Source organism: Salmo salar, chromosome ssa22 (genome assembly GCF_905237065.1).
Source record: "Salmo salar chromosome ssa22, Ssal_v3.1, whole genome shotgun sequence".
Classification (NCBI taxonomy): domain Eukaryota; kingdom Metazoa; phylum Chordata; class Actinopteri; order Salmoniformes; family Salmonidae; genus Salmo; species Salmo salar.
In genome coordinates this window covers 34256951-34282448 of record NC_059463.1, presented here as the reverse complement: position 1 = coordinate 34282448, position 25498 = coordinate 34256951, and the positions used below count along the sequence as shown (strand labels likewise).

General features: G+C 41.7%; 1 protein-coding gene and 1 pseudogene across 1 annotated transcript; both read left to right on the top strand.

Annotated features, from left to right (window-relative positions):
* Nucleotides 1-4858: 4858 nt before the first annotated feature.
* On the top strand, nt 4859-6713 carry LOC106583280 (tubulin alpha-1B chain-like; annotated as a pseudogene).
* A 1902-nt stretch (nt 6714-8615) lies between these two features.
* On the top strand, nt 8616-12695 carry LOC100380681 (tubulin alpha-1C chain). Its single transcript, XM_014167249.2, has 4 exons — nt 8616-8755; nt 10411-10633; nt 11313-11461; nt 11571-12695. Exons 1-4 carry the CDS (start codon nt 8753-8755, stop codon nt 12543-12545), a joined length of 1350 nt encoding a protein of 449 aa, XP_014022724.1. The 5' UTR covers nt 8616-8752; the 3' UTR covers nt 12546-12695.
* The last annotated feature ends 12803 nt before the right edge of the window (nt 12696-25498 follow it).

The following is a 25498-nucleotide window of genomic DNA, read 5'->3' as shown; positions in this document are numbered from 1 at the left end:
AAGGGCACCTATTGGTAGATGGGTAAAAATACATTGAATATCCATTTCAGTATGGTGAAATTATTAGTTACACTTTGGATGGTGTATCAATACACCCAGTCACTACAAAGATACAGGCATCCTTCCTAAATCAGTTGCCGGAGTGGAAGGAGGCCAGTGGTGACTTTAAAACAGTTACAGAGTTTAATGGCTGTGATAGAAGAAAACTGATAATGGATCAACAACATTGTAGTTACTCCACAAGACTAACCCAATTGACAGGGTAAAAAGAAGTAAGCCTGTACAGAATAAAAAATATTCCAAAACATGTATCCTGTTTGCAACAAGACACTAAAGCAGTACTGCAAAAAAATGTGGCAGTGCAATTCAATTTTTGTCCTGAATACAAAGTGTTATGTTTGGGGCAAATCCAATACAAGACATTACTAAGTACCACTCTCCATATTTTAAAGCATAGTGGTGGCTGCATCATGTTATGGGTATGCTTGTAATTGTTAAGGACTGTGGAGTTTTGGGGGGGGTAACACAAACGGAATAGAGCTAAGCACAGGCAAAATCCTAGAGGAAAACCTGGTTCAGTCTGCTTTCCAACAGACACTGGGAGATAAATGCACCTTTCAGCAGGACAATAATCTAAAACACAAGGCTAAATCTTCACTGAAGTTGCTTACGAAGAAGACAGTGAATGTTCCTGAGTGGCCAAGCTACAGTTTTGACTTAAATCTACTTGAAAATCTATGGCAATACCAGAAAATGGTTGTCTAGCAATGATCAACAACCAATTTGTCAAGAGCTTTGAGGAGCTTAATGGGCAAATGTTGGACAATCAAGGTACCAAGAAAAACTCACAGCTGTAATCGCTACCAAAGGTGCTTCTACAAAGTATTGACTCAGGTGTGTGAACAAATGTATTTAAAATGTATTTCATTTTAAATACATTTGCAAAAAATGATAAAAACATGTTTTCACTTCGTCATTACTGGGTATAGTGTGTAGATGGGTGAGGGGGAAAAAGCAATTACATCTATTTTGAATTCAGGCTGTAACACAATGCTGAAAGAAATAAATCATATTTCTCCACTCCTGTTCCCAATACAAAATAAACATTTGTTGTATAATTTTACTGCAAGAAATGCATAATACTGCAGGAGTTATTATTATATAGTTATTATTATATTATGCTACATGTGAGAGGTTCTAGGCCTACAGTCAGTGTCCAGATTTCAGTTAATATTCCATTTAACCCATATGAACTTAAATTAGGAATATTCTGTTTATTCATGGATACAGGGATACTCTTGAGCGGGATATCAAAGGTGCATGTAAACAGCTTATCCCAAATAAGATTTTAAGTGGGATATGAGCTGCTATCCGGAATACTGTGTGTATGGTCATTGACTAGGGTCTGGTTTCAATGATGGACTCTTTTGGCATAGAGGAACTACGTAAATGCATATGTCGATAAGGGAAAATGTTTTATTCCGGGTACTCTCCCAACAAGTCACGAGGCAGACATGCCAGAACCAAAGTTGCAGGCAAAACCTTTGCAGTAGTTTTAGTGAAGTTAGTTGTTGCAAGCTACTTGCGAAATACCCTCATTAAAAATAAGCTTTATGGTCTCCATCTTCCTAGATACTATTTTGTATTTTATTCAAGCGTATAAAGTAGTGACGTAGGCAGCGATGTAGTTCTTCTATGCCAAAAGAGTCCATCACTGAAACCAGAGACTAGTCACTGTGTTGCCTAGGAGCGGGTTTTCGAGACTAGCCTTTAAGCATTTTGCTGCAGAGTTAAATAGGCTACATGGGTAAACGTAAATAACCAAGGGAAACCCAGCTCCTCTGGATCCCTGCTAAGCCATTAGAGAGCACCACATTCAACATTCAGGTTCTACTAGCAGATGTTACCAATGGCCCATTGTCTGCCACACACCCTGCAGAGCCTCACACAAAGCCATGCATAAACATCACTAGCCCGCATTCATCATTATCACTCAGTTTGGTTTTATATTGCCATGTGGATTGACTTCTGTCATATTTAGGCCTACCACAAATGCAGAGTTTCTCTTTGTTCAGCATTCATACACATACTAGGGCGGCACACAATTGGCCCAGTGTGGTCCGGGTTAGAGTTTGGCCGGGGTAGGCCGTAATTGTATATAAGAATTTGTTCTTAACTGACTTGCCTAGTTAAATAAAGGTACAAAAATATATATTGATTCAAATTCAACTGTTCCTGTCATATTCTCCCATGGATTATTATCAAAGCCTTGTGGTGGCAATAGATTAATTGTATAGGTCTACTCATGTTTCAGGAGTAAAATATTTATTTATTTATTTGTTTGCTCATAACAGCATACTTCCTGACGATAAATAAGATTGGCATGCACCTGCTAACATACAAGAGCAGTTAGGCTATTTATTTATTCATGTTCGACATCTTGATCTTTTTTTTTTACGGGGTTTCATCTATGTTTTGGACAATCCTAAAGGGGAGGAAAGTGTAAGTGGTCCATCTGTCTGTAATTGCTGAGTTGGGATGGCATGCAAGTCAGGCAGACGGGCAGGGAGGGGCAGTCAGGGCAATCTGATGCAGCTGTCTCTTTCAAAGACAGCCCCCATCTCCTCCTTAATCCCTTTGCCCTCAGACCAATATTGTTGAAATGATGTGTGCGTGTGTGTGTGTGTGCGTGCGTGTGCGTGTGCGTGTGCGTGTGTGTGTGTGTGTGCGTGTGTGTGTGTGTGTGTGTGTGTGTGTGTGTGTGTGTGTGTGTGTGTGTGTGTGTGTGTGTGTCAATGGGTATTCCGGATACAGGGAGAGGAAGAGAGGTGACAGACAGCTGGGACAGGGAGAGGAGAAGGAAGACAGCTGAGGGGCCATGTGTTTGCTGGTAACTGAACACAGTGACACATCACCGGTCACTCGATCCACTGCAGAGGAGTGACATCACTGCTGCAAAACCTTGAACAAAGAGGGGCGGAGGCTGGCTGCCTGGCAGACTAGGGGGGAGGTGGGGGTTAGAAGGAGGAGGTTGGTGCAGCCGAATCCATACTCTATTGCATTTTAAATATGCATATGTGAAATTGTCATGAATGAAAAATAAGTCTTTTGTGAGATTTTATACTGGTTTGCATCCTCTCCATCTCAATTAATTGACTATGTGTTTGAATGACATCCAATATATCACACTCCATGTATAAACTCCCAGCAATTTAATGGGTATTTACCAACGTTTCGGCATCACTGTGCCTTCCTCAGGGTCTGGGTGATGCCGAAACATTGGTAAATACCCATTAAATTGCTGGGAGTTTATACATGGAGTGTGCAACTTTCTTTATTTTGATAGTTTATAATTTATTTTCCGTTAGTCAGCACCTCCACACAAACTATTATTTAGGGTGTGCGCCAGCTCATGTTTTTTGAATGACATCTAATGACAGAGGCAATATATAGGTCGAATGTGGGGCTAGATAGCCTACTCGGCATTTTAGCACAGGGCTGTATTGTTGGCACAGAATTTAGTTCAGCACCCAAAGCTCAAGGAGATGTGGGACTAAATACTTCATTGACTTACAAAATAGAGTGTATGTAGCGCATGCAGTCTGTGTGTGTTTTGAAGGGGGTAGATTTGATCATTCAGCACCAGTTTTTTAAATGTGATTTATCTCACATAGGCCTATGTCCAGCGTCATCCAGCATAAGGCCCTCTATAAAGGGTGTGTCCATTATTGCTATTTAGACCTCTGTAATGGCTTGAGAGACTACAGCACATAATGCTAACCCTGAATGTTTTTCCTCGTCACTAAAGCAATCATATTCACATATTTAAATAATTGGTAAATACCAATTCACTTTATCTCACTCTCATTGAGATATATTCGATCTACAATGCGTATTACATAGACCTGTTTCATTTCGACTTCCAAATTAAATTAATATAGTAATACAACTAAAAACAATGTAATTATCTGCGAACATGCTTTGTATTTTGTCCGCGATTCTGGAGTGGACCGTGCCTGTGTGTCGCTGCCTGGCTCATTCAATGAGAAAGCACCTCCCTCCTCCTCCTGAATTTGGAAAGGGTGTGAATTCAGTCATACAAAAGCAAAAGCATGTTTTGGCCAAATCCAAACAGTTAATTGAGGCCTATGTGAAGGGATACAGTTGCAATAGAATTATAATAGGCTACTATGTGTAATTTATCAGATAAATAGTATTTTATAGAACAATTCTAAAATGTAAGATAAATGAATTTAAGGTAAATATGTATTATGGTGTAGAATATTATTTTCACTTACTTTAATTATTCATTTTAGACTCAGTGAGGTAGGCTAACATCTGCCACACCATTTTAGCACACTGTAAATATATTGTTTGTCTCTCGGCATGTGATTGTCTGTGCAGAATGGCACCAAATCTGACTTGGCATTTCAAAAATGTATTTTTTTATGATATCAGCAGTTATGGCCCTAGGTGCTAGGCTATGATATTAAGAGTGACTGTGTAGAACACATTCTGACTTCAAGGGCCAGTTTCCTGGACTCAGATTAAGCCAGCCTAGCCCTGGATTACTAAACGTGGTCAATGGAGAATCTCCATTGAAATACCTTTTTAGTCCAGGACTAAAATGAATCTCTGTCCAGGAAATCGGACAAAAATAACATACTCAGACTTTAAAGGTCTCATTATGACTGGTTGTGATTTCCTATAAATTATTTTGGAAATTAATTGGAAAGTCATTTATTTTTTTAATGATTGATATACTTATTTATTTTTTCAACCAGCGTGAGTGTATATCAGTTCAAGTAGGTCAGGCTGGAGTCCAGATTGGCAATGCATGCTGGGAGCTCTACTGTCTGGAGCACGGGATCCAGCCGGACGGACAGATGCCCAGTGACAAGACCATCGGAGGAGGAGACGACTCCTTCAACACCTTCTTCAGTGAGACTGGAGCTGGCAAGCACGTCCCCAGGGCTGTGTTTGTAGATCTGGAGCCACTGTCATTGGTACGATCACTTTGTCTTGAAAAAAGGATGATGACACTGTGCTATCTCAGTCTTGACTTCTTCAGCTAACATATCTTTCTTTGTTTCAGATGAGGTGCGCACAGGAACTTACCGCCAGCTCTTGCACCCTGAGCAGCTGATCACTAGGAAGGAGGATGCAGCCAACAACTACGCCCGTGGGCATTACACCATTAGCAAAGAGATCATTGACATGGTTCTGGACAGGATTTTGCAAAACTGGTGAGAATCTCCAAGAAATTCTAGTGATGCCTCATCGTACATCCTGTATATTTATTGTTGTTATCCAACCATAATGATCTGAAACATCCCTCCTCCCTCTCTCTCCAGGCTGACCAGTGCACTGGCCTCCAGGGCTTCCTGGTCTTCCACAGCTTCGGAGGTGGCACCGGTTCTGGTTTCACCTCTCTGTTGATGGAGCGCTTGTCTGTTGACTACGGCAAGAAGTCCAAGCTTGAGTTCTCCATCTATCCAGCTCCTCAGGTGTCCACAGCCGTTGTTGAGCCCTACAACGCCATCCTGACAACCCACACCACCCTGGAGCACTCTGATTGTGCTTTCATGGTAGACAATGAGGCCATCTATGACATCTGCCGTAGGAATCTTGATATTGAGCATCCCTCCTACACTAATCTTAACCAGTTGATCAGTCAGATTGTGTCCTCCATCACTGCTTCCCTCCGATTCGATGGTGCCCTCAATGTTGATCTGACAGAGTTCCAGACCAACTTGGTGCCCTACCCCCGTATCCACTTCCCCCTGGCCACCTATGCCCCAGTGATCTCGGCAGAGAGGGCTTACCATGAGCAGCTCTCAGTGTCTGAGATCACAAATGCTTGCTTTGAGCCAGCAAATCAGATGGTGAAATGTGACCCACGTCACGGCAAGTACATGGCCTGCTGTCTGCTGTACCGTGGCGACGTTGTGCCCAAAGATGTCAATGCTGCCATTGCCACCATCAAAACAAAACGCTCCATCCAGTTTGTAGACTGGTGCCCAACTGGTTTCAAGGTTGGTATCAACTACCAGCCCCCAACTGTGGTACCTGGTAGAGATCTTTCCAAGATTCAGAGGGCAGTGTGCATGCTTAGCAACCCCACTGCAGTGGCAGAGGCCTGGGCCCGTCTTGACCACAAGTTTGTTCTGATGTATGCCAAGCGTGCTTTTGTGCACTGGTACGTAGGTGAGGGTATGGAGGAGGGAGAGTTCTCTGAGGCCAGGGAGGACATGGCTGCCCTGGAGAAAGATTATAAAGAGGTGGGCATCGACTCTATTGAGGGAGAGGAAGGAGAGGAGTATTAAATATTTCTTAATTCCTATGCCAAATTCACACATTACTAGGTGAATCAGAGCTAAGAATGACTGTCACGCGCTGACCTTAAGAGATCCTTTTATGTCTCTATTTTGGTTGGTCAGGGCGTGAGTTGGGGTGGGCATTCTATGTCCTTTTTTCTATGCTTTGTGTTTCTTTGTTTTGACCTGGTGTGGCTCTCAATCAGGGACAGCTGTACTTCGTTGTCGCTGATTGTGAGTCATACTTAGGCAACCTGTTTTCCTTTGGGGTTAGTGGGTAGTTAATTTCTGTTTAGTGTTTTGCACCTGATGGGACTGGTCGGTTGTGCGTTTGTTTGGCTTGTCGGATTTAGTGTTCAGTTTTATCATTAAAAATGACGAACACTTACCACGCTGCATTTTGGTCTGATTTCTCTTCCCCTTCATCTGAGGACGACGAAGACCGTTACAATGACTTAATAATTTTTTTCTATAATTCTGCCTTGAATAACCAGCATCATGAAGTAGCAGGATGGTAAGGTGTAGCCCACAAGTATTTTAAAATGTGCTCACTCACAAAGGCTGATGTCCTTGCTTCATCTGTGCATTTGTGGCGAGAGCCCAATAAAATCATCAATGAAGGTTATTCTGTTGCTCTGTTATTACATCCTGTAACAATGTTATAAATCACATCCAGATAAGTGAGCACTGAGTAAATTGATATCAGTAAGTTCATATACCCAAGGAAAATACTTATTTAGCTAACATTACTTTTATCTAGACTAATCATGTCTGTCTTTGTAATGTCCAACTACTTATTTTGCTTGCAGTATGTGGCAAAGCTCCGTTTTCATACTGATGAGACATTAGAAATGTTATATTCACCTTAGCAGGAAATTTGACAAATTTTTATCCTTAGCAGTTTGCTAAGCTAGTTGGACTGGTGCAAGGCTTTATAAACAATATATTCATAATCAAAAACTCTGGCTCCCTCCTGTGGTTTGGCATGGTTGTAGTATCTGCTGTTTCATGAGTAGGCCTACACTGTACCAGAAATACTCTACTGACAGATCACTGTCCATTTTTTTTAGGCGTATATTTCAAAAACAGTGATGCTATCCATTTTTCCATGCCTTATGTAATCTAGCATTTTTAGGGCAAGGCCTATTCATTCTATGACCATATATGGAGATCATGATAGTAGTTTTTGTAAGCAGGTGTAGCACAAAACATGTTACATTTTCATTTCTAATATAATTATTATTTTTGTTATTTAATTAGGCAAGTCAGTTAAGAACAAATTCTTATTTACAATGACGGCTTACACCGGCCAAACCCGGCCAAAATATCATGCCTTCTGCTTCTTTTCTTCATGAATCACTGTGTAATAGCCCACTTTAATGACTCAGCAAAGTGGCTGGTGTGTGTGTGTGTGTGTGTGGTGGAGTTAATGGCATATCTATTCATCTTTGGACTGAAAGATGGTGTAAAACCCACTTTAATGTTGCCATCAACGTTGGTATCTAATGTGTCCACTGTAGCTATTGCACTAAATGTTTGAGGTATTATACATCTTTGAATATAGAGGAAAAAACCTATAGTCTACAGCCTACTCCAGTTTTCCATGACATACCAGGTAACATTTTCTTATAGCCTACCAAACCAATAGTCTAATATTAGAAGTGCCTAAAATAGCCTAGGCCTATATTCATTCCTTCTTTTCCCCAAAGTCTTGAGTCTTACATAAGCATCTATCCCAAGTGTCTTGTCTCAAAGAAGCTAGGGCAAAGTAAGTGTTTCCTTGAGACCAGTAAAATGACAACAGTGTCCTCCAAATTACAGGCTACAAAGTCACCATAGAAAGATTCTCAGCTGCAGAATTACTTGGGCTATATCCTATTAAGCCATTAGCAAAAGCAGTTCCACAAAAAGATCTCAAAAAGTATGATTAAATCTAAAGCAAAAACATAAGATAAATAAATCTAAGGATGACATAAAAATATGTTGGCTATTGTCTTAAGATAACATTGTTATCGTTTTCAGTTATTTTATATCTAAAATAGTTTTGGAATATCGCTCTTGACTGTATGACAGTAGACTTCTTTGTCATGCTATGGGAATGTGCTTATCCTAACTGCCTTGAACTTTGGTTGTAGCCTACATTATAAACCTAACGGTTTCCTTCTTTCGTGTCATCGGCATCCACGTACGCCTACATGTTCAAATGGTCCAATAGAACGATCAAGAACGCCTCTTTTTTCCAGATGGGTGGTACATTTGTGTCCAAAGCCCGCCCAAATGTGGTGGACCGTCATAAGCAGTATAAAAAGCCCCACCCTGACACATTGCTTAAACTTCTCACATTAGACTCCTTAAGGTCCCTCTGTGAGAGTTGGTCGTAAATCTACGGTTTCTTATTTTATCTTTACTGCTCTTTTAAACACCTCATCTTAGACATGGTAAGTATGAATATGAAAATGACTGGAATTGTGATTTACCTTAAATGTGGTGTCATCATCGCTTAATACGAGTTGGTTATGACATACTAATCAAACTTGCATATATCTAAGAAACCGTTCTTTTGTATGATTTATCTTTGGGGGAAAAAGGAAGTTCAGTGACAATCATCAGACATGATCCGATTTGACACATATAGCCGACATGAAAATGCCATAATATTATTGTCTTTGTGTTAGCCTATCAAAGTGACCTTTAACATATGTCGATTTAAGTCTTCGTTAATTTCTACTACTGCGCCACAGCATCAGAGGCCTATTCCTTATGTAGGGCGGCGCTTATTCTTCCTCCTGTCCCCTCGCTCCTTGACCACATAGGTTCTTACTTTGTTACATTGTTGCATTGCGGAAAGTGGCACGCGGCCAACTCAACGGAGCAGGGCGGTTTCATTGTGTCAATGCGGTCATGGTCACAATCATAACTGTAGGCTAGGCTACAGTGTAAAATCAGAAATCATCTCTCACAATTAAGTTGACTTAATCATGTGATTTACACAATCTCGCATTTTATAGGCTAACGCCCGTGAAAGTTGATGGGGTGGGAAATGTCATGAGCAGTACGAAAATAATCGTATGCCAGGGCGGGCATGTTTCTGAACATTCTTGTCCAATACCAGAATAATCTGGGAAAATCAGACCACGTGGTGTTTGCCCATGTTGTGTAGAGAAAGGAAAGTACTGGCTGACGTAGCCTATTTTATGATTCTAAACCGATTATAGGCCTATAGTAAACCCCCCTATAGTCCAAATACCTGTATTGCACATTTTATTTTGGGAGACGACATTTCGTTTTGTTGGAAAAGGCAGTACCACTTCAAATGGCATATTTGCCTCGGTCTGCATCTCTATTGCGGCTATTTTTATTTCATATTATTTTCTGCCCGCGGAAAATAACATCGTTACAGTTGTGCCATATCAGGGATTTTATACTGCTCCCTATACATCGCTAATCTTTGACATGATGACTTTAAATTGCATTTGCAACGGGGACTACCACAGACGACAGCTATAATCGCACCCATTGTCAAGCGCACCGAATGGTGACTTCATGTTAAAAGCATGACACGCAGAGCAAGGACTTTGCCATAGCCTATAACACTGAAATCATTAGTAAATTCTTCGTCGTTGTTTGATTAGGCCAAATGTATATATTTAAATCCATTATTACAAAATGTGTGGTTGTAGCCTATGAAATACACTAATGGTCTGGAAGTGTCTCCTTAAATTTCTGTCTAAATCTTGATTCAATTCAGAAGACCTGTTATCACTCAAGGCTAAACCCTTCAATGATTCAGGGCTGTGAGTAGGCTACTCTACTCCAACACCTACTGCCTGCAGGTCATGTTCTTGCTCTGACACCAACATGGAGCAGGCCTTTATCCCCCATAGCTGCATGTAATCACTGAGTCAGGTGACCTGGGTGTGCTGGTGTTAGAGCCAAAGCTATGCATAACTTGAAAACACAGATGCACATTGGCCCACAGTCAAAATGGTGAATTCATGAAAAGGTGTTTCTCTTTTTATTAACTGAAACGCTTCTGTAGGAAAATCCCAATATCTGAGCACTCAATTTGACATGATTGTACTTTTTCCCACAGCGTGAGTGTATCTCCGTCCACGTGGGCCAGGCTGGCGTCCAGATCGGCAATGCATGCTGGGAGCTGTACTGTCTTGAGCATGGGATCCAGCCCGATGGCAAGATGCCCAGTGACAAGACCATCGGAGGAGGAGACGACTCCTTCAACACCTTCTTCAGTGAGACTGGAGCTGGCAAGCACGTCCCCAGGGCTGTGTTTGTAGATCTGGAGCCCACTGTCATCGGTAAGATCAATTTGTCTTGAAATAATGACTTAACATTGGTCTAGCTCAGTGGTCTTAAACCTTTTCTTGCCTAGGGACGCCCACCCAAGCGAATCGCCGACCGCATAAAATGTTAGCAATTAAAAAAAATTAATGTCTTGTCAGGTGAATGATTATGGCAAGGAGAATTTTAAAATTAATGATTTGGTAGGTTGTCTTTATTAATTGACCTCCCCCACATTATAATTGGAAGTGTAAACTAAACTCTAACATTGTAGTTACCTTTCTAGCTAATAGACTAAGACATTTTTGTGTTTGCAAAGATGTATTCGGTCAAGAAAGCTTACCAGCGGCACTTGCTGCGACTTGTACTCGTGGGTGCTTTTTCAAAGCCTATGTCGCATACTTCAGTGTGTAATTCGCTCCTATGGGTGGAATTTACTCAATATTAGGAATTGAGGAATAAAGTTGAAATCATTAGAAAGAAGAGATTCTATTTTACTGTAGTTATGTAATTCAAAATCTGTTTATTCTGTTGCTAGCAATATTCATAAAAACAATTAAATGAATTCATATATTTTTGTGGACCTACTGCAGTTTCTTCACAGACCCATAGGGGGCCACTGACTCCCGGCTGAATACCCTTGATCTATCTCTTTAGTCTTGGGAAAAGCTAATATATCTATATCTCTTTCTCCAGATGAGGTGCGTTCTGGAACTTACCGCCAGCTCTTCCACCCTGAGCAGCTGATCACTGGGAAGGAGGATGCAGCCAACAACTATGCCCGTGGGCATTACACCATCGGCAAAGAGATTATTGACTTGGTTCTGGACAGGATCCGCAAACTGGTGAGAATCTCCAAGAACCTTTTTAGTAGTCTTATTGTACATCCTGCATACTTATTGTCTTCAATAATTACCTAAAATGTAAAATCTTCCCTCCTCCCTCTCTCTCCAGGCTGACCAGTGCACTGGCCTCCAGGGCTTCCTGGTCTTCCACAGCTTCGGAGGTGGCACCGGTTCTGGTTTCACCTCCCTGTTGATGGAGCGCTTGTCTGTTGACTACGGCAAGAAATCCAAACTTGAGTTCTCCATCTATCCAGCTCCTCAGGTGTCCACAGCCGTTGTTGAGCCCTACAACGCCATCCTGACAACCCACACCACCCTGGAGCACTCTGATTGTGCTTTCATGGTAGACAATGAGGCCATCTATGACATCTGCCGTAGGAACCTTGATATTGAGCGTCCCTCCTACACTAATCTTAACAGGTTGATCAGTCAGATTGTGTCCTCCATCACTGCTTCCCTCCGATTCGATGGTGCCCTCAATGTTGATCTGACAGAGTTCCAGACCAACTTGGTGCCCTACCCCCGTATCCACTTCCCCCTGGCCACCTATGCCCCTGTGATCTCGGCAGAGAAGGCTTACCATGAGCAGCTGACTGTTTCAGAGATCACAAACGCCTGTTTTGAGCCATGTAATCAGATGGTGAAATGTGACCCACGTCACGGCAAGTACATGGCCTGCTGTCTGCTGTACCGTGGTGACGTTGTGCCCAAAGATGTCAATGCTGCCATTGCCACCATCAAAACAAAACGCTCCATCCAGTTTGTAGACTGGTGCCCAACTGGTTTCAAGGTTGGTATCAACTACCAGCCCCCAACTGTGGTACCTGGTGGAGATCTGGCCAAGGTCCAGAGGGCAGTGTGCATGCTTAGCAACACCACTGCAGTGGCAGAGGCCTGGGCCCGTCTTGACCACAAGTTTGACCTGATGTACGCCAAGCGTGCTTTTGTGCACTGGTACGTAGGTGAGGGTATGGAGGAGGGAGAGTTCTCTGAGGCCAGGGAGGACATGGCTGCCCTGGAGAAAGATTATGAAGAGGTGGGAGCAGATAGCGTGGAGGGAGAGGATGAGGGAGAAGAATACTAAAGTATTAGGATCAGGAATTTTCAGCCTGTCAACACATTGAACCTTTTTCCTCAACATTCCTTCTAAAACCATTTTTTTGCTGTCCCTTTGTAACCTTGACTTTTACATTTTGCTCTCTCCTTTAAGCAATAAAAGTCCATTTTAAATGTTTGTGAATGTGTTTGTGGTTTATTGACCTGCTTACAATAAGTAATGTCTCATAATACAAAATACAGCACTTGCTATGAGTGCTCTGCTGTGTTGGATATCGCAGCTTGCCCTGAATGAGGCTGAGTGTTGGTGACTTATCTCATAAACTATGCAAATATAGTCAGTAGAACTGAAAGTACTAGTGTATAGAAATGTGGGACAACACAATGAGTCTTGATCCCCTTCAATAGAATGACTGTTCTTGATTGACTTAACATTTTAAGCACTGGTTATATTTAATGAGGATGTTAGTGCATGTCATTGATCATAGTGTGCGCAGGATGATGTAGAGCTATAAAAGAAAAGTGCAGCATATTACATTCATGCCGGTGTCATTAATGCCCTTTGTGAGTGACGTGAACATGTTTAAAACACGCTACAACCGCATTTCCTATCCTCTTTACAGGCTGTAGGCAGCTGAGGTGACAGAATGGGGGGGTAGGCCTGAACTTTGAAAACAAGATATTTAGTGGAGCGTAACAGTTGCATTGTCTACTTTTGGAAACCAATAGAGAATGATTTTGTGGGAGTGTTTGAATTGCCTTTTGTGGAGTCTTTGATAACCCTCTTAGTATATCATGCAATGATATGGGCAAATATATTTTTTTCCTGGCCTTTGGCTCAGCAGTAATGTCAGTGTGAGATGCCCCACAAAGAGACAATAGTAGTTCAATTAAAATAAAGGGACTAAAGCCCAAACCACCAGGCTATTCACAGCTATCTGAGAAGGTGTACACTGGACAAGGCCAAGAGGTTAGAACTTTGTCATTAGGCATACCAGTTAGACTAACTACTCTGGTCGTCTGCCAAAATAATCACAGAAGTGACATTTTTGTGCGATAACTTTCATAAACATATTGACACATATTACTGTTTTAAAATACAATTTTATTAATATTTTGCTCAACCCTAAATTCAAACAGCATAGACACATGACTTCAAATAAACGGAGTTCAGGCCTCTTACTTCTCCCCAAGCCGAGCATGGTTGGACAGCTGTAGTAGGGACCAGGATCATTGGTATTGTGTCAACTCCTCTCAAAGGCCTTATGGAGAGGATCTTCATTTACTCAGAGGGTCTGAAGTCCCTGTGGTGGTTGGAAATTATTTAACTTGGGGCTCTCTCTCTACTCTCCATTATTGTGATTAGCCATTAAAAGTCTGAGACCGCATTTTAACATTCCAAACAGCAGCTGTGTGATCATGTACAAATATGGAGTCATCTGTGTATGACAAAATAACACAATGTCTCCCTACAAGCATGGAATTTTCTTACCAATGGCTTACGATGCTGTTGTAACACATGAACACTTTATGAATGATTTCTGATTTCTTTGTTCTAACTTTCAGACTTTCATGAACTTTAAGCTTGACTGTTGAGGTTAGATATGCAGGGGGAGAATGTCAACATACTGAGAGCATGTTGCCTCTAATGCCACCATGTGTTTCCTGCCACATTTCACACTGTCATTACCTACCTGGTCTGACCTGTGTGGCCAGTGCTGCAGCTGTAGGTGAGTTGCAAGACACACTCATGTCTTTGAAATGGCCGCTGCTTTGTACACGTCTGCTGGAAGGAGGTACTAATACAGGAAACATGAGGTCTGTACATTACATGGTGACTGTGTCCTAGATTTTGGGTCAGATAAGATAGCTTTGGTGTGTGTCTGTACAAGTGTGTGCTTGTGTGTGCGTGCTTTCTTGTGTGTGTGTGAAGGGAGGCGATGCAGATAGAGACTCAGGACATAGGAAACCTCATCAATGGTCATATGGGAATATTGGTCATTACTGGAGAAAAAGGAACAGTGAAACATTGCTGCTGCAGTGTGTAGTCTTCCATTAAGGAAAGACAGAGGCATGTAGAGAGGAAGCAAAAGAGCAAACTCATTGATTATAAGGCAGGTTCATTCGATTGTAGTGCAAAGCCCAACAACAGGAAATGAATTACAGAGAAAGTCAGACATGGCAGCAGCTGGCCAAGTGCTGTACTGCTGTACTCATGCAACCATACATAGAGAGTGAGAGAGACTTTGGTGGATGAAAAGTTTTAAATCGATTGAATAATTGGGAGCAAAATTGTGATCTTTGTATCTCAAAAACAATTGAAGAGCAATGGGAGGGAGTCAGAGCAAATGAAAGAGCAGGAGGGAGAAGGGCAGATCCTGAGAGAGAGAAAGTGAGAGAGGGGGAGGGAGCGAGAGACCGGTAGGTAGGGAGGGATGTAAAAGAGCGGGAGAACCTCCCACAGTTGACAAGGTGTATGCTCAGCATTCCTTAAAACGGATCGGTAACATGTCTTTTCAGACATCAACTAAAACAACTGCAGACAAGCACATACACACACGCACACCAGTGGAGGCTGCTGAGGAGATGACGGCTTATAATAATGGTTGGAATGGAGTCAATGGAATGGTATCAAATCACATCAAATACGTGGTTTCCATGTGGTTAATACCATTCCAATGACTCCATTCCAGCCATTATTATGAAGCCGTCCTCCTTTCAGCAGCCTCCACTGACGCACACTAACCCACACAACCCAGCACACAGAGCTGCCAACTAATTTGCCTCTGCCGTAGAATACATGTTGGCCTCTGAAAATTTCACAGAGAGTACTTTTCTAAATTTTGCTCTGCAGTACAATAACGTTGAGCAACAGCTGAGCACAGGCAGTGTGATATACCCTTTTCAATACAGTAACAACCCAGTAAGCATTTACTGACGGCAACGTCCTTAGGACGTCTTTTTTTGGTCCTATCCGGACTGACCGTCTTTTTGTTTGTATATATATATTTTTTGTGCAGTCCGGGCCTTGATTTCAATGTCCAAGGACTATGTTTGGTTCAGATTTGGACCAATCATAGACATCCATGTTTCACGTTTGGACAGCACAGCACAGTACAGTACGGTTAGGGCTGGGCGAAATGGCCAAAATATCATATCACAGTATTTTAAAAAAAATTGGCGGTATGACGGTATTTGACGGTATTTTATGTTTTTGAATAATAAAAGTTCAAAATTTGCTTTATGAGTAGTGCGTGATCCTACGGTGGCAACACATACTGTACATTCTAAGTGATTTCAATGGGTCTTTCTCCATTCTAATTGTTTAATACTGTTCAATTCAACTTCAACCAATGTTGTTACATGTCAAATCAAATCAAACGTATTGGTCACATACACATATTAGCAAATGTTATTGCGAGTGTAGCGAAATGCTTGTGTTCCTAGCTCCAACAGTGCAGTAGTATCTAACAATTCACAACAATACAAAAATCTAAAAATAATATAATGGAATTAAGAAATATATAAATATTAGGAAGAGCAATGTCAGTGGCTTTGACTAAAATACAGTAGAATAGAATAAAGTATATACATTTGAAATGAGTAAAGCAGTAAGTAAACATTATTAAAGTGACTAGTGTACCATTATTACAGTGACCAATGATTCCATGTCTATGTATATAGGGCAGCAGCCTCTAAAGTGCAGGGTTGAGTAACCGGGTGGTAGCCGGCTAGTGATGGCTATTTAACAGTTTGATGGCCTTGAGACAGAAGCTGTTTACCAGTCTCTCAATCCCAGCTTTGATGCACCTGTACTGACCTCGCCTTCTGGATGATAGCGGGTGAACAGACCATGGTTGTCATTGATGATCTTTTTAGCCTTCCTGTGACATTGGGTGCTGTAAGTGTCCTGGAGGGCAGGTAGTGTGCCCCTGGTGATGAGTTGGGCTGACCGCACCCTCTGGAGAGCCCAGCCGTTGCGGGCGGTGCAGTTGCCGTACCAGGCAGTGATACAGCCCGACAGGATGCTCTCAATTGTGCATCTGTAAAAAATTCTGATGGTCTTAAGGGCCAAGCCAAATTGCGCCTTCTTCACCACACTGTCTGTGTGGGTGGACCATTTCAGATTGTCAGTGATATGTACCCCAGGAACTTGAAGCTTTCCACCTTCTCAACTGCGGTCCTGTTGATGTGGATACGGGTGTGCACCCTCTGCTATTTCCAGAATTCCACGATCAGCTCCTTTGTTTTGTTGACGTTGAGGGAGAGGTTATTTGCCTGGCACCACACTCACAGGGCCCTCACCTCCTCCCTGTAGGCTGTCCGTCATTGTTGGTAATCAGGCCTACTGTTGTGTCATCTGCAAACCTGATGATTGAATTGGAGGCATGCATGGCCACACAGTCATGGGTGAACAGGGAGTACAGGAGGGGGCTGAACACACACCCTTGTGGGCCCCCTGTGTTGAGTATCAGCGAAGTGGAGGTGTTGTTTCCTACCTTCACCACCTGGGAGCGGCCGTCAGGAAGTCCAGGACCCAGTTGCACAGGGCGGGGTTCAGACCCAGGGCCCCAAGCTTAATGATGAGCTTGGAGGGTACTATGGTGTTGAAGGCTGAGCTGTAGTCAATGAACAGCATTCTGACGTAGGTATTCTTCTTGTCCAGATGGGATAGGGCAGTGTCCAGTGCGATGGCGATTGCATCGTCTGTGGATCTATTGGGGCGGAAAGCAAATTGAAGTGGATCTAGGGTGTCAGGTAAGGTGGAGGTGATATGATCCTTAACTAGACTCTCTGTCACGGTTGTCGTCTGGAATGGAGGACCAAAACGCAGCAGGAATGTGGATGCTCATCTTGTATATTTATTTAAATAACAAGAACACCAAAAAACAACAAAACAAAACGAACTCACGAACAATGAAACAGTCTTGTCAGGCACACTCAGCAAAACAAGAAACAATCTCCCACAAACACTACACCAAACAATTACCCATATATAGGACTCTCAATCAGAGGCAACGAGAAAGCACCTGCCTCCAATTGAGAGTCCAACCCCCCGTTAACCTAAACATAGAAATACAACAAACCAGAAAGAACATAGAAATACCAAAACATAGAACATAGACCAAAAACCCGGAAATAATAAATCAAACGCCCTACTAAATAAACCACCACCCCGAACCACATAAAACAAATACCCTCTGCCACGTCCTGACCAAACTACCATAACAAATAACCCTTTATACTGGTCAGGATGTGACAGTACCCCCCCCCTAAAGGTGCAGACCCCGGATGTACCTAAAAAAACCCAAAAAAAACAACACAAAAATCCCCCTAAACTAAAGGGAGGGAAGGGAGGGTGGCTGCCGTCACCGACGGCACTTGTGCTACACCCCCCCTCAGGCTTGTGCTACACCCCCCCTCAGGCTCCGGCCTACTGTCCTCCAGAATGCTGACAGACTTAATCCGTTTCGGGCCGTAGGCAGACTCCCCTCGTTCCGGATCGTAGGCAGACCTCTTCCACTCCACACTGTAGGCAGACTTATTTGATACACCATTACTCATATTTAGTTCTGGATTGTCAATAGACTTACTCAGTTCCGGGTTGCTGCTAGACTCCTTTGATTCCGGGTCATAGGCAGACTCACCTGGTTCTGGGTCACAGGCAGACCCCTTCGGTTCCGGGTCACAGGCAGACCCCCTCGGTTCCGGGTATAACCCTTTATACTGGTCAGGACGTGACACTCTCAAAGCACTTCATGATGACAGAAGTGAGTGCTACGGGGCGATAGTCATTTAGCTCAGTTATCTTTGCTTTCTTGGGTACAGGAATAATGGTGTACATCTTGAAGCAAGTGGGGACAGCAGACTGGGATAGGGAGAGATTGAATATGTTCGTAAACACTCCAGCCAGCTTGTCTGCGCACGCTCTGAGGACGCGGCTAGGGATGCCGTCTTGCGAGGTTTAACACTGTCATGATGTTGCCCTCTTTGGGTACAGTGAGCACAAGTGACCCCCCTCCCTCTGCACCAGCCATTTTCTATGCACCATCCCCCCGACCTCTATACTCCTGACACCAGGCTTTGAAAGAAGAGGTCATAAATTCCTATGAGGAGATTCTCTCCTCATGGCCACAGTATAGAGACAATGAGTTTTCATAGACCACACCAAGGAATTTCTTCTACCTCACAGAACTTGACAACCGAACAATATTCAGGTTCTGGAGAAGGTATAACAGATCTGTGAAGAATCCAGCTATGAACTGGTCCGTTTGGTACAATTTTGTGAAACTCATGAGAGACAATATGGCCACATTACCATAATCATGTTTATATGATAGCCTCAGCTATGAGACTTACGTCTAAATGGTTGTATAAAATGAATGAATAAAGGATGGAACTGTTTGTGAAATTGTGTAATGTGATTTTGGACTGTTTAATGAAGGAAACTCCAATTCCCTTTGGAATTTAACTAAATCAGAGGACCGCCCATGAGCACAGTTATGGTCTGGGGACATGGGACAGGCCCTTTTCTGCTCTTCCAAATAAAACCCCCACCTAGGTTTTTCTATCACCAGACCGAGCTTACCTCAATTACGAGATGGCTAAAGGTTGGAGACCAGCTTACCTCGATAACGAGAGGGCCAAGGTTTGAGAGGAGACCAAGCTTTCCTCTTGCTGAACTTTTAACCATACCATGTGGTTAAACTCTTAGACTATCGATACCGACAGAATAAGAACAAGTCTTTGATATTAATTACTAGTCTGCAGCTAGGAATTTGGTATTATTGAACGCATAGACCGACAACCGCCGAAACATCTGTCCTATAACGACATTAATGAATGTCACTCTGAACTACCCATTCTAACCACGACAGAGAGAGAGAGAGAGAGAGAGAGAGCGGACAGACTCTCCAACAGAAACAAACTTTTCAACAGAGATCCCGACAACACACTGAGCGTAAATATACATATTGATTTCAATTGTTCCCGAATGAGTGAGCGTTCATGTGCAAAGGATTACCATTTCAATTGTTATAATTATCAACTCTGTAGTGCCTCCTCAGCTGACCCCCACTCCCCTTTTGTCTAAGAAGCCGCCATGCCGGTTTAGCCCACTAGGGCACATTCCTCTATCATTTCTTTGTAACGATATCTACTGTTTGTTATGCATTTCTGTGAATTACTTAGTACATAAATGATTTTAAGACAATTGATGTATGGATGACTCATAGTGAAGACAGGGTTCGTGCAGATAACCAACAATTTACGACGTTTGGAATGAGACTGACGTGAGGTAAATAAGTCATTCATTCGAAGACTAATTGATCAGATATGAAAATTTCTGAAAGTTATATTAGGAAAATTATAACGTTGTAATCTGAATATTTTCCTTGGTGCCCCGCCTTCCTAGTTAATTACAGTTACATGATTAATCAGGTTAGTCGCGTAATAATAATTACAGAGAGTTATTTGATAAATATGTCTTCAGTTTTAATGATGCCAAAGACACGACAACACGCTTAAATGTCTTACGAAGGTGTTTAGCTTGTCTGTGAGCAAGATGTCGGTGTCCGCGACGTGGCTCATTTTCCCTTTGTAATCCGTGATTGTCTGTAGACCCTGCCACATATGTCTCGTGTCTGAGTCGTTGAATTGCGACTCCACTTTGTCTCTGTACTGACGTTTTGCATATGCTGCATTGACCATGCAGACTGAAGGCAAGTGTCTCGTGGTCAAGCAACAACAAATGCGCTCCTTGAGTGACAGGGGGCAGGGCTAGGTCTGTGTGGAAAGCGGCATAGAGAGAGAGAGAGAGAGAGCGGAGAGGGATGACTCAAGTAGCGGTCTAATCTATAAAAATTGACATTACACATGGCATATCACATTTAACATTCAAATACCGTTATAGAAGGTAAAGTAAAAACCCAAACCTGTCCGTGCATCAATAGCGGTGTATAGTAAAATACAGTATACCACCCAGCCCTAAGTACAGTAGAGTGCAGCAGAGTACAGTACTTTACATAATACTGTACACAGTACCTTAAAGAAAAGTAGAGTATAGTACAGTACGATACAGTACAGGGGAGTGCAATACAGTAGAGTACAGTAAAATAAATAAAAGTAAAGTATAGTGTGGTGTATTGTACCCTACTTTACTCTAATATACTCTACTCTACTGAACTATACTAAACTGCATTGCATTGTACTGAACTCTACTGAATTAAACTCTACTCTACTCTACTGTACTCAACTATTCTGAATAAAACTCTACTATCTTCCCCCGTATCATGCCATACTGTACTGTACTTTACTGTACTGTACTTTACTGTACTGTGCTCTACTGTGCTGTTCAAACTTGTGAAACATAGCGTAGACATCTATGATCATTTCAGATTTGGCTCTGGTCCACACAGACCAAATGTTGACTTTCAAATAATACCCAGCATGCTTTGCAAGTGTCTAAGGCACTGCATCTCAGTGCAAGAGGCGTCACTACAGTACCTGGTTCGAATCCAGGCTGTATCCCATCCGGCTGTGATTGGGAGTCCCCTAGGGCGGCACACAATTGGCCCAGCGTCGTCCGGGTTTGGCTGGAGTAGACTTGATATGAGACTCAAAATTGACCTATATTCTATGCCTGTTTTTGCTTTGTCATTATGGGATATATAAATCTGTAACGTTACAAAATGTGGAAAAATCAAGGGGTCTGAATACTTTCCGAATGCACTGTATATGCAGTTGAAATTTGGCTTTAGAATCAATTAATGATTTTCAACTTCCGGAAAAATATGTATTTTCACCTTTCATTCAGCACCAAAAATGCACCTGATTTCAACTTCTGTAAAATACGTATTTTCAAAGTCTGGAATATAAGTGTTTTTAGACGTGCAGAAAATACGTTTTTGTCATTCGGAAACTACGTCTTTTCACCTTTCATTCAGCACCTAAATTGTACCTGACTTCAACGTTAGGAAAATATTTATTTTCAACCTCCGGAAACTACATATTTTCAATGTCTGAAAAATAAATCTTTTTGACATCCGGAAAAAATGTGTTTTCAACGTAATTTTACTTACTAGCAAGGTATTATTTCACTCAGTATCAACCTATTATGCTTCTGTATACTTTGAATATGACAATTGTTTAAAATGTCAATTTTTACTTATTTTCTTAGATTCCTTGTAAATGTTGAAGTCAATGTTTTTTATGTCACATTGTCAGTACCGGGGGTGATTTTTGCTAATGACACCATACAGGATTACTCCTAGTCACTTCCTGCATTCTTTGTCTCCAGACCTATAAAGGCTTATAAAGGCCTATAAAGGCTTTCCAGCTGAAACTGTTATGACTACATTTTGTGATGTTTTGGTGAGGATTTTGTCATCTGTTCGGGCACACACATTTTTTTCTGAAGGCAAGCCAAAGTTCAGAGCTGAAGTCTACGTACGTTCATCTGTGACTGTAGGGATTTTAAAATAAGTCTTTGTTGTCATTCAACGAGAGATGACTCGTTTTCATGCAATTTTTTTCATTGAGAAATACTGCACCAACATCTTAGTTAGATGTAAAATTATTTGACTAAACGTCAAATTAATGACAGATTTCTTGAGTTATTTTAGATTAATTTTGACTATTTTGAGCTACGGCGTCTCAAAATGGACAAACAGTACTATTGCTTTCGTTTTTCAAGCGAAGGTCTTTTAAGGGAGTATGCGAGCACACTTGTTCGGTTCGGATAGCCGAGTTTGGCTAGGCACCAGCTGAACTGAAGCATGCTGATGCCATAATTCTCTGTCCTGCAGCAGCACACCCTGTACTCATAAGAAACACATGAAGAAGTCTATCACCTTGGAAACTTGATGCTTCTTCCTCAGATTCTCAAGGTTTAGGGACAGATTTACTGGCTGGTCCAACTCAAGGTGTCAGAAAGAAAATGCACCCACCTCCCCAACATAAAAAATATTTTCACCTGACCCTCCTCTTGTCCTGTAAAATAAATTGAACACCCTCCCTCTCATAGAATTAACTAAAATAATGTTTATCTTTTTAGGGATAGGGGGCAGTATTCTGAAATTCGGATGAATGACGTGCCCAACGTAAACTGCCTGTTACTCAGGCCCAGAGGCTAGGATATGCATATAATTGGTAGTATTGAATAGAAAACACTCTGAAGTTTCTAAAACTGTTAAAACAATGTCTGTGAGTATAACAGAACTGATATGGCAGGCGAAAACCCGAGGAGAATCCATCCGGAATTTCTTTTTTTTGAGGTTACCACCCATTCAAATGGCTGTCTATGGGAAAACCAAAGGAATACCTCCCAGATTACAGTTCCTAGGGCTTCCACTAGATGTCAACAGTCTTTAGAAAGAGTTTCAGGCTTATTTTTTGAAAAATTAGCTAGAATTTGTAGTTTTTCTAGGTGGCTCTCATTTTGACTGTAGTCTTGTGGCGCATGTGGATGAGGGCGCACACTTCGTTATTTATCTCCGGTAATGAACATACTATTCTCTGTCTTAAATTTTATCGTTTATTTACATATTAGGGTACCTGATGATTGATTAGAAATGTTGTTTGACTTGTTTGGACTAAGTTTATTGGTAACTTTTGGGATTCCTTTGTATGCATTTTGAACGAGGGGAACAGGTGGATTACTGAATCAAGCGTGCCAACTAAACAGACTTTTTTGGGATATAAAAAAGGACTTTATCGAACAAAACGACCATTTGTTATGTAGCTGGGACCCTTGGGATTGCAAACAGAGGAAGATCTTCAAAGGTAAGTGATTTATTTTATCGCTATTTCTGACTTTCGTGACGCCTCTGCTTGTTTGGAAAATGTTTTTAATGAATTTGTACCCGGGGCGCTGTCCTCAGATAATCGCATGGTATGCTTTCGCCGTAAAGCCTTTTTGAAATCTGAGAAAACGGCTGGATTAACAAGAAGTTAAGCTTTTAAACGATGTAAGACACTTGTCTTTTCATGAATGTTTAATATTACAATTTTTGTATTTTGAATTTCGCGCTCTGCAATTTCACCGGATGTTGTCGAGATGGTGCGCTAGCGCCCCACTTTTCCCAAAGACGTTTTTATGATAAAAAAAACAATAACTATAGCGAACCTGTGTTTATAAACGTGGATATAGACTTTGCCACTTCAGCATGCTTTTGTTGCACATTTGATGCCACGCAGAGCTACAGGCCATAAGGTTGAGGGTTCACCGACCATCACAGACGAGCTCACTCTCCCTTCATTACACTACGAGCAGCACTGGCTGCAGACAACGATCAGCGAGGGGAAATCGATTTTCAACATTGTCATGCCATATTTATAATTATATAAAATATATGCAACATTTTCTATGCCAATGCACCACACAACCAATAAACAAAGCATACCAACTTCGGGCACTTCGATATCATGGTTTGCGTTTTCAACACCACAATAAATAGACTGTCAATCTTGACAAATAGAAATTACATCCCTCCCTACCTTATAGGCTTACCCAGTATCAAAGCTTGGCTTGACAATCTCTGAATGTCGTTAAACTTTTTGGGGGTTTTGTAACGGATGTCTCTTTCCATTCATCAATTGGCAGAATAAAGTCGGGGACTTATTTCCATTGTGGTCCCTATTTTTTACATATACAGTGCCTTCGGAAAGTATTCAGACCCCTTGACTTTTTCCACATGTTGTTAGGTTACAGCATTATTCTAAAATGGATTAAATAGTTTCCCCCCTCATCAATCTACACACAATACCCCATAATGACAAAGCAAAGCAAATGCTAAAAAAACAAATACAAAAAACCCTGGAAATATGACATTTACAAAAGTATTCAGACCCTTTACTCAGTACTTTGTTGAAGCACCTTTGGCAGCGATTACAGCCTTGAGTCTTCTTGGGAATGACGCTACAAGCTCGGCACACCTGTATTTGGGGAGTTTCTCCCATTCTTCTCTGCAGACAGGACAATAATGGTGCCAGAGGGGATGGCTGCCATTTTACGTGCTCCTAACCAACTGTGCTATTTTGTTAATTTTTTCGCGTTGTTTGTAACTTATTTTTTACTTATTTTGTACATAATGTTGCTCCTACCGTCACTTATGGCTGAAAATAACTTCTGGACATCAGAACAGCGATTACTCACCTTGAACTGGACAAAGATGTTTTCTTTAACGTGTCTGACGCGAAGGATTTACTGTTTTCTCGGGAACGGGCCCAAATCCCTATCATTTGCGTGAAGAAAAGATAGAGAAAAGGGGGGCGGAGATCGGGCTGCCTTCTGAGAATTCGTAGGCGAGTGAATTTGAAGGTAGGCCTTGAAATACATCCACAGGTACACTTCCAATTGACTCAAATGATGTCAGTTAGCCTATCAGAAGCTTCTAAAGCCATGACATCATTTTCTGGAATTTTCCAAGCTGTTTAAAGGCACAGTCAACTTAGTGTATGTAAACTTTTGATCCACTGGAATTGTGATACAGTGAATTATAAGTGAAATAATCTGTCTGTAAACAATTGTTGGAAAAATTACTTGTGTCATGCACAAAGTAGATGTCCTAACCGAGTTGCCAAAACTATAGTTTGTTAACAAGAAATTTGTGGAGTGGTTGAAAAACAAGTTTTAATGACTCCAACCTAAGTGTATGTAAACTTCCCGACTTCAACTGTATATAGGGCAGGTAATCAAGGAGGTGTTGGAGTCTAGTCGAGGATATTTAGAGACTTGTCCTGAAGCCACTCCTGTGTTGTCTTGGCTGTTTGCTTAGCCTCTATGGGCTAGGTGGGACGCTTGCGTCCCACCTACTCAACAGCCAGTGTAATCCCGTGGCGCGTTATTCAAATACCTCAAAAATGCAAAAACTTCAATTTTTCAAACATATGACTATTTTACACATTTTAAAGACAAGACTCTCGTTAATCTAACCACACTGTCCGATTTCAAAAAGGCTTTACAACGAAAGAAAAACATTA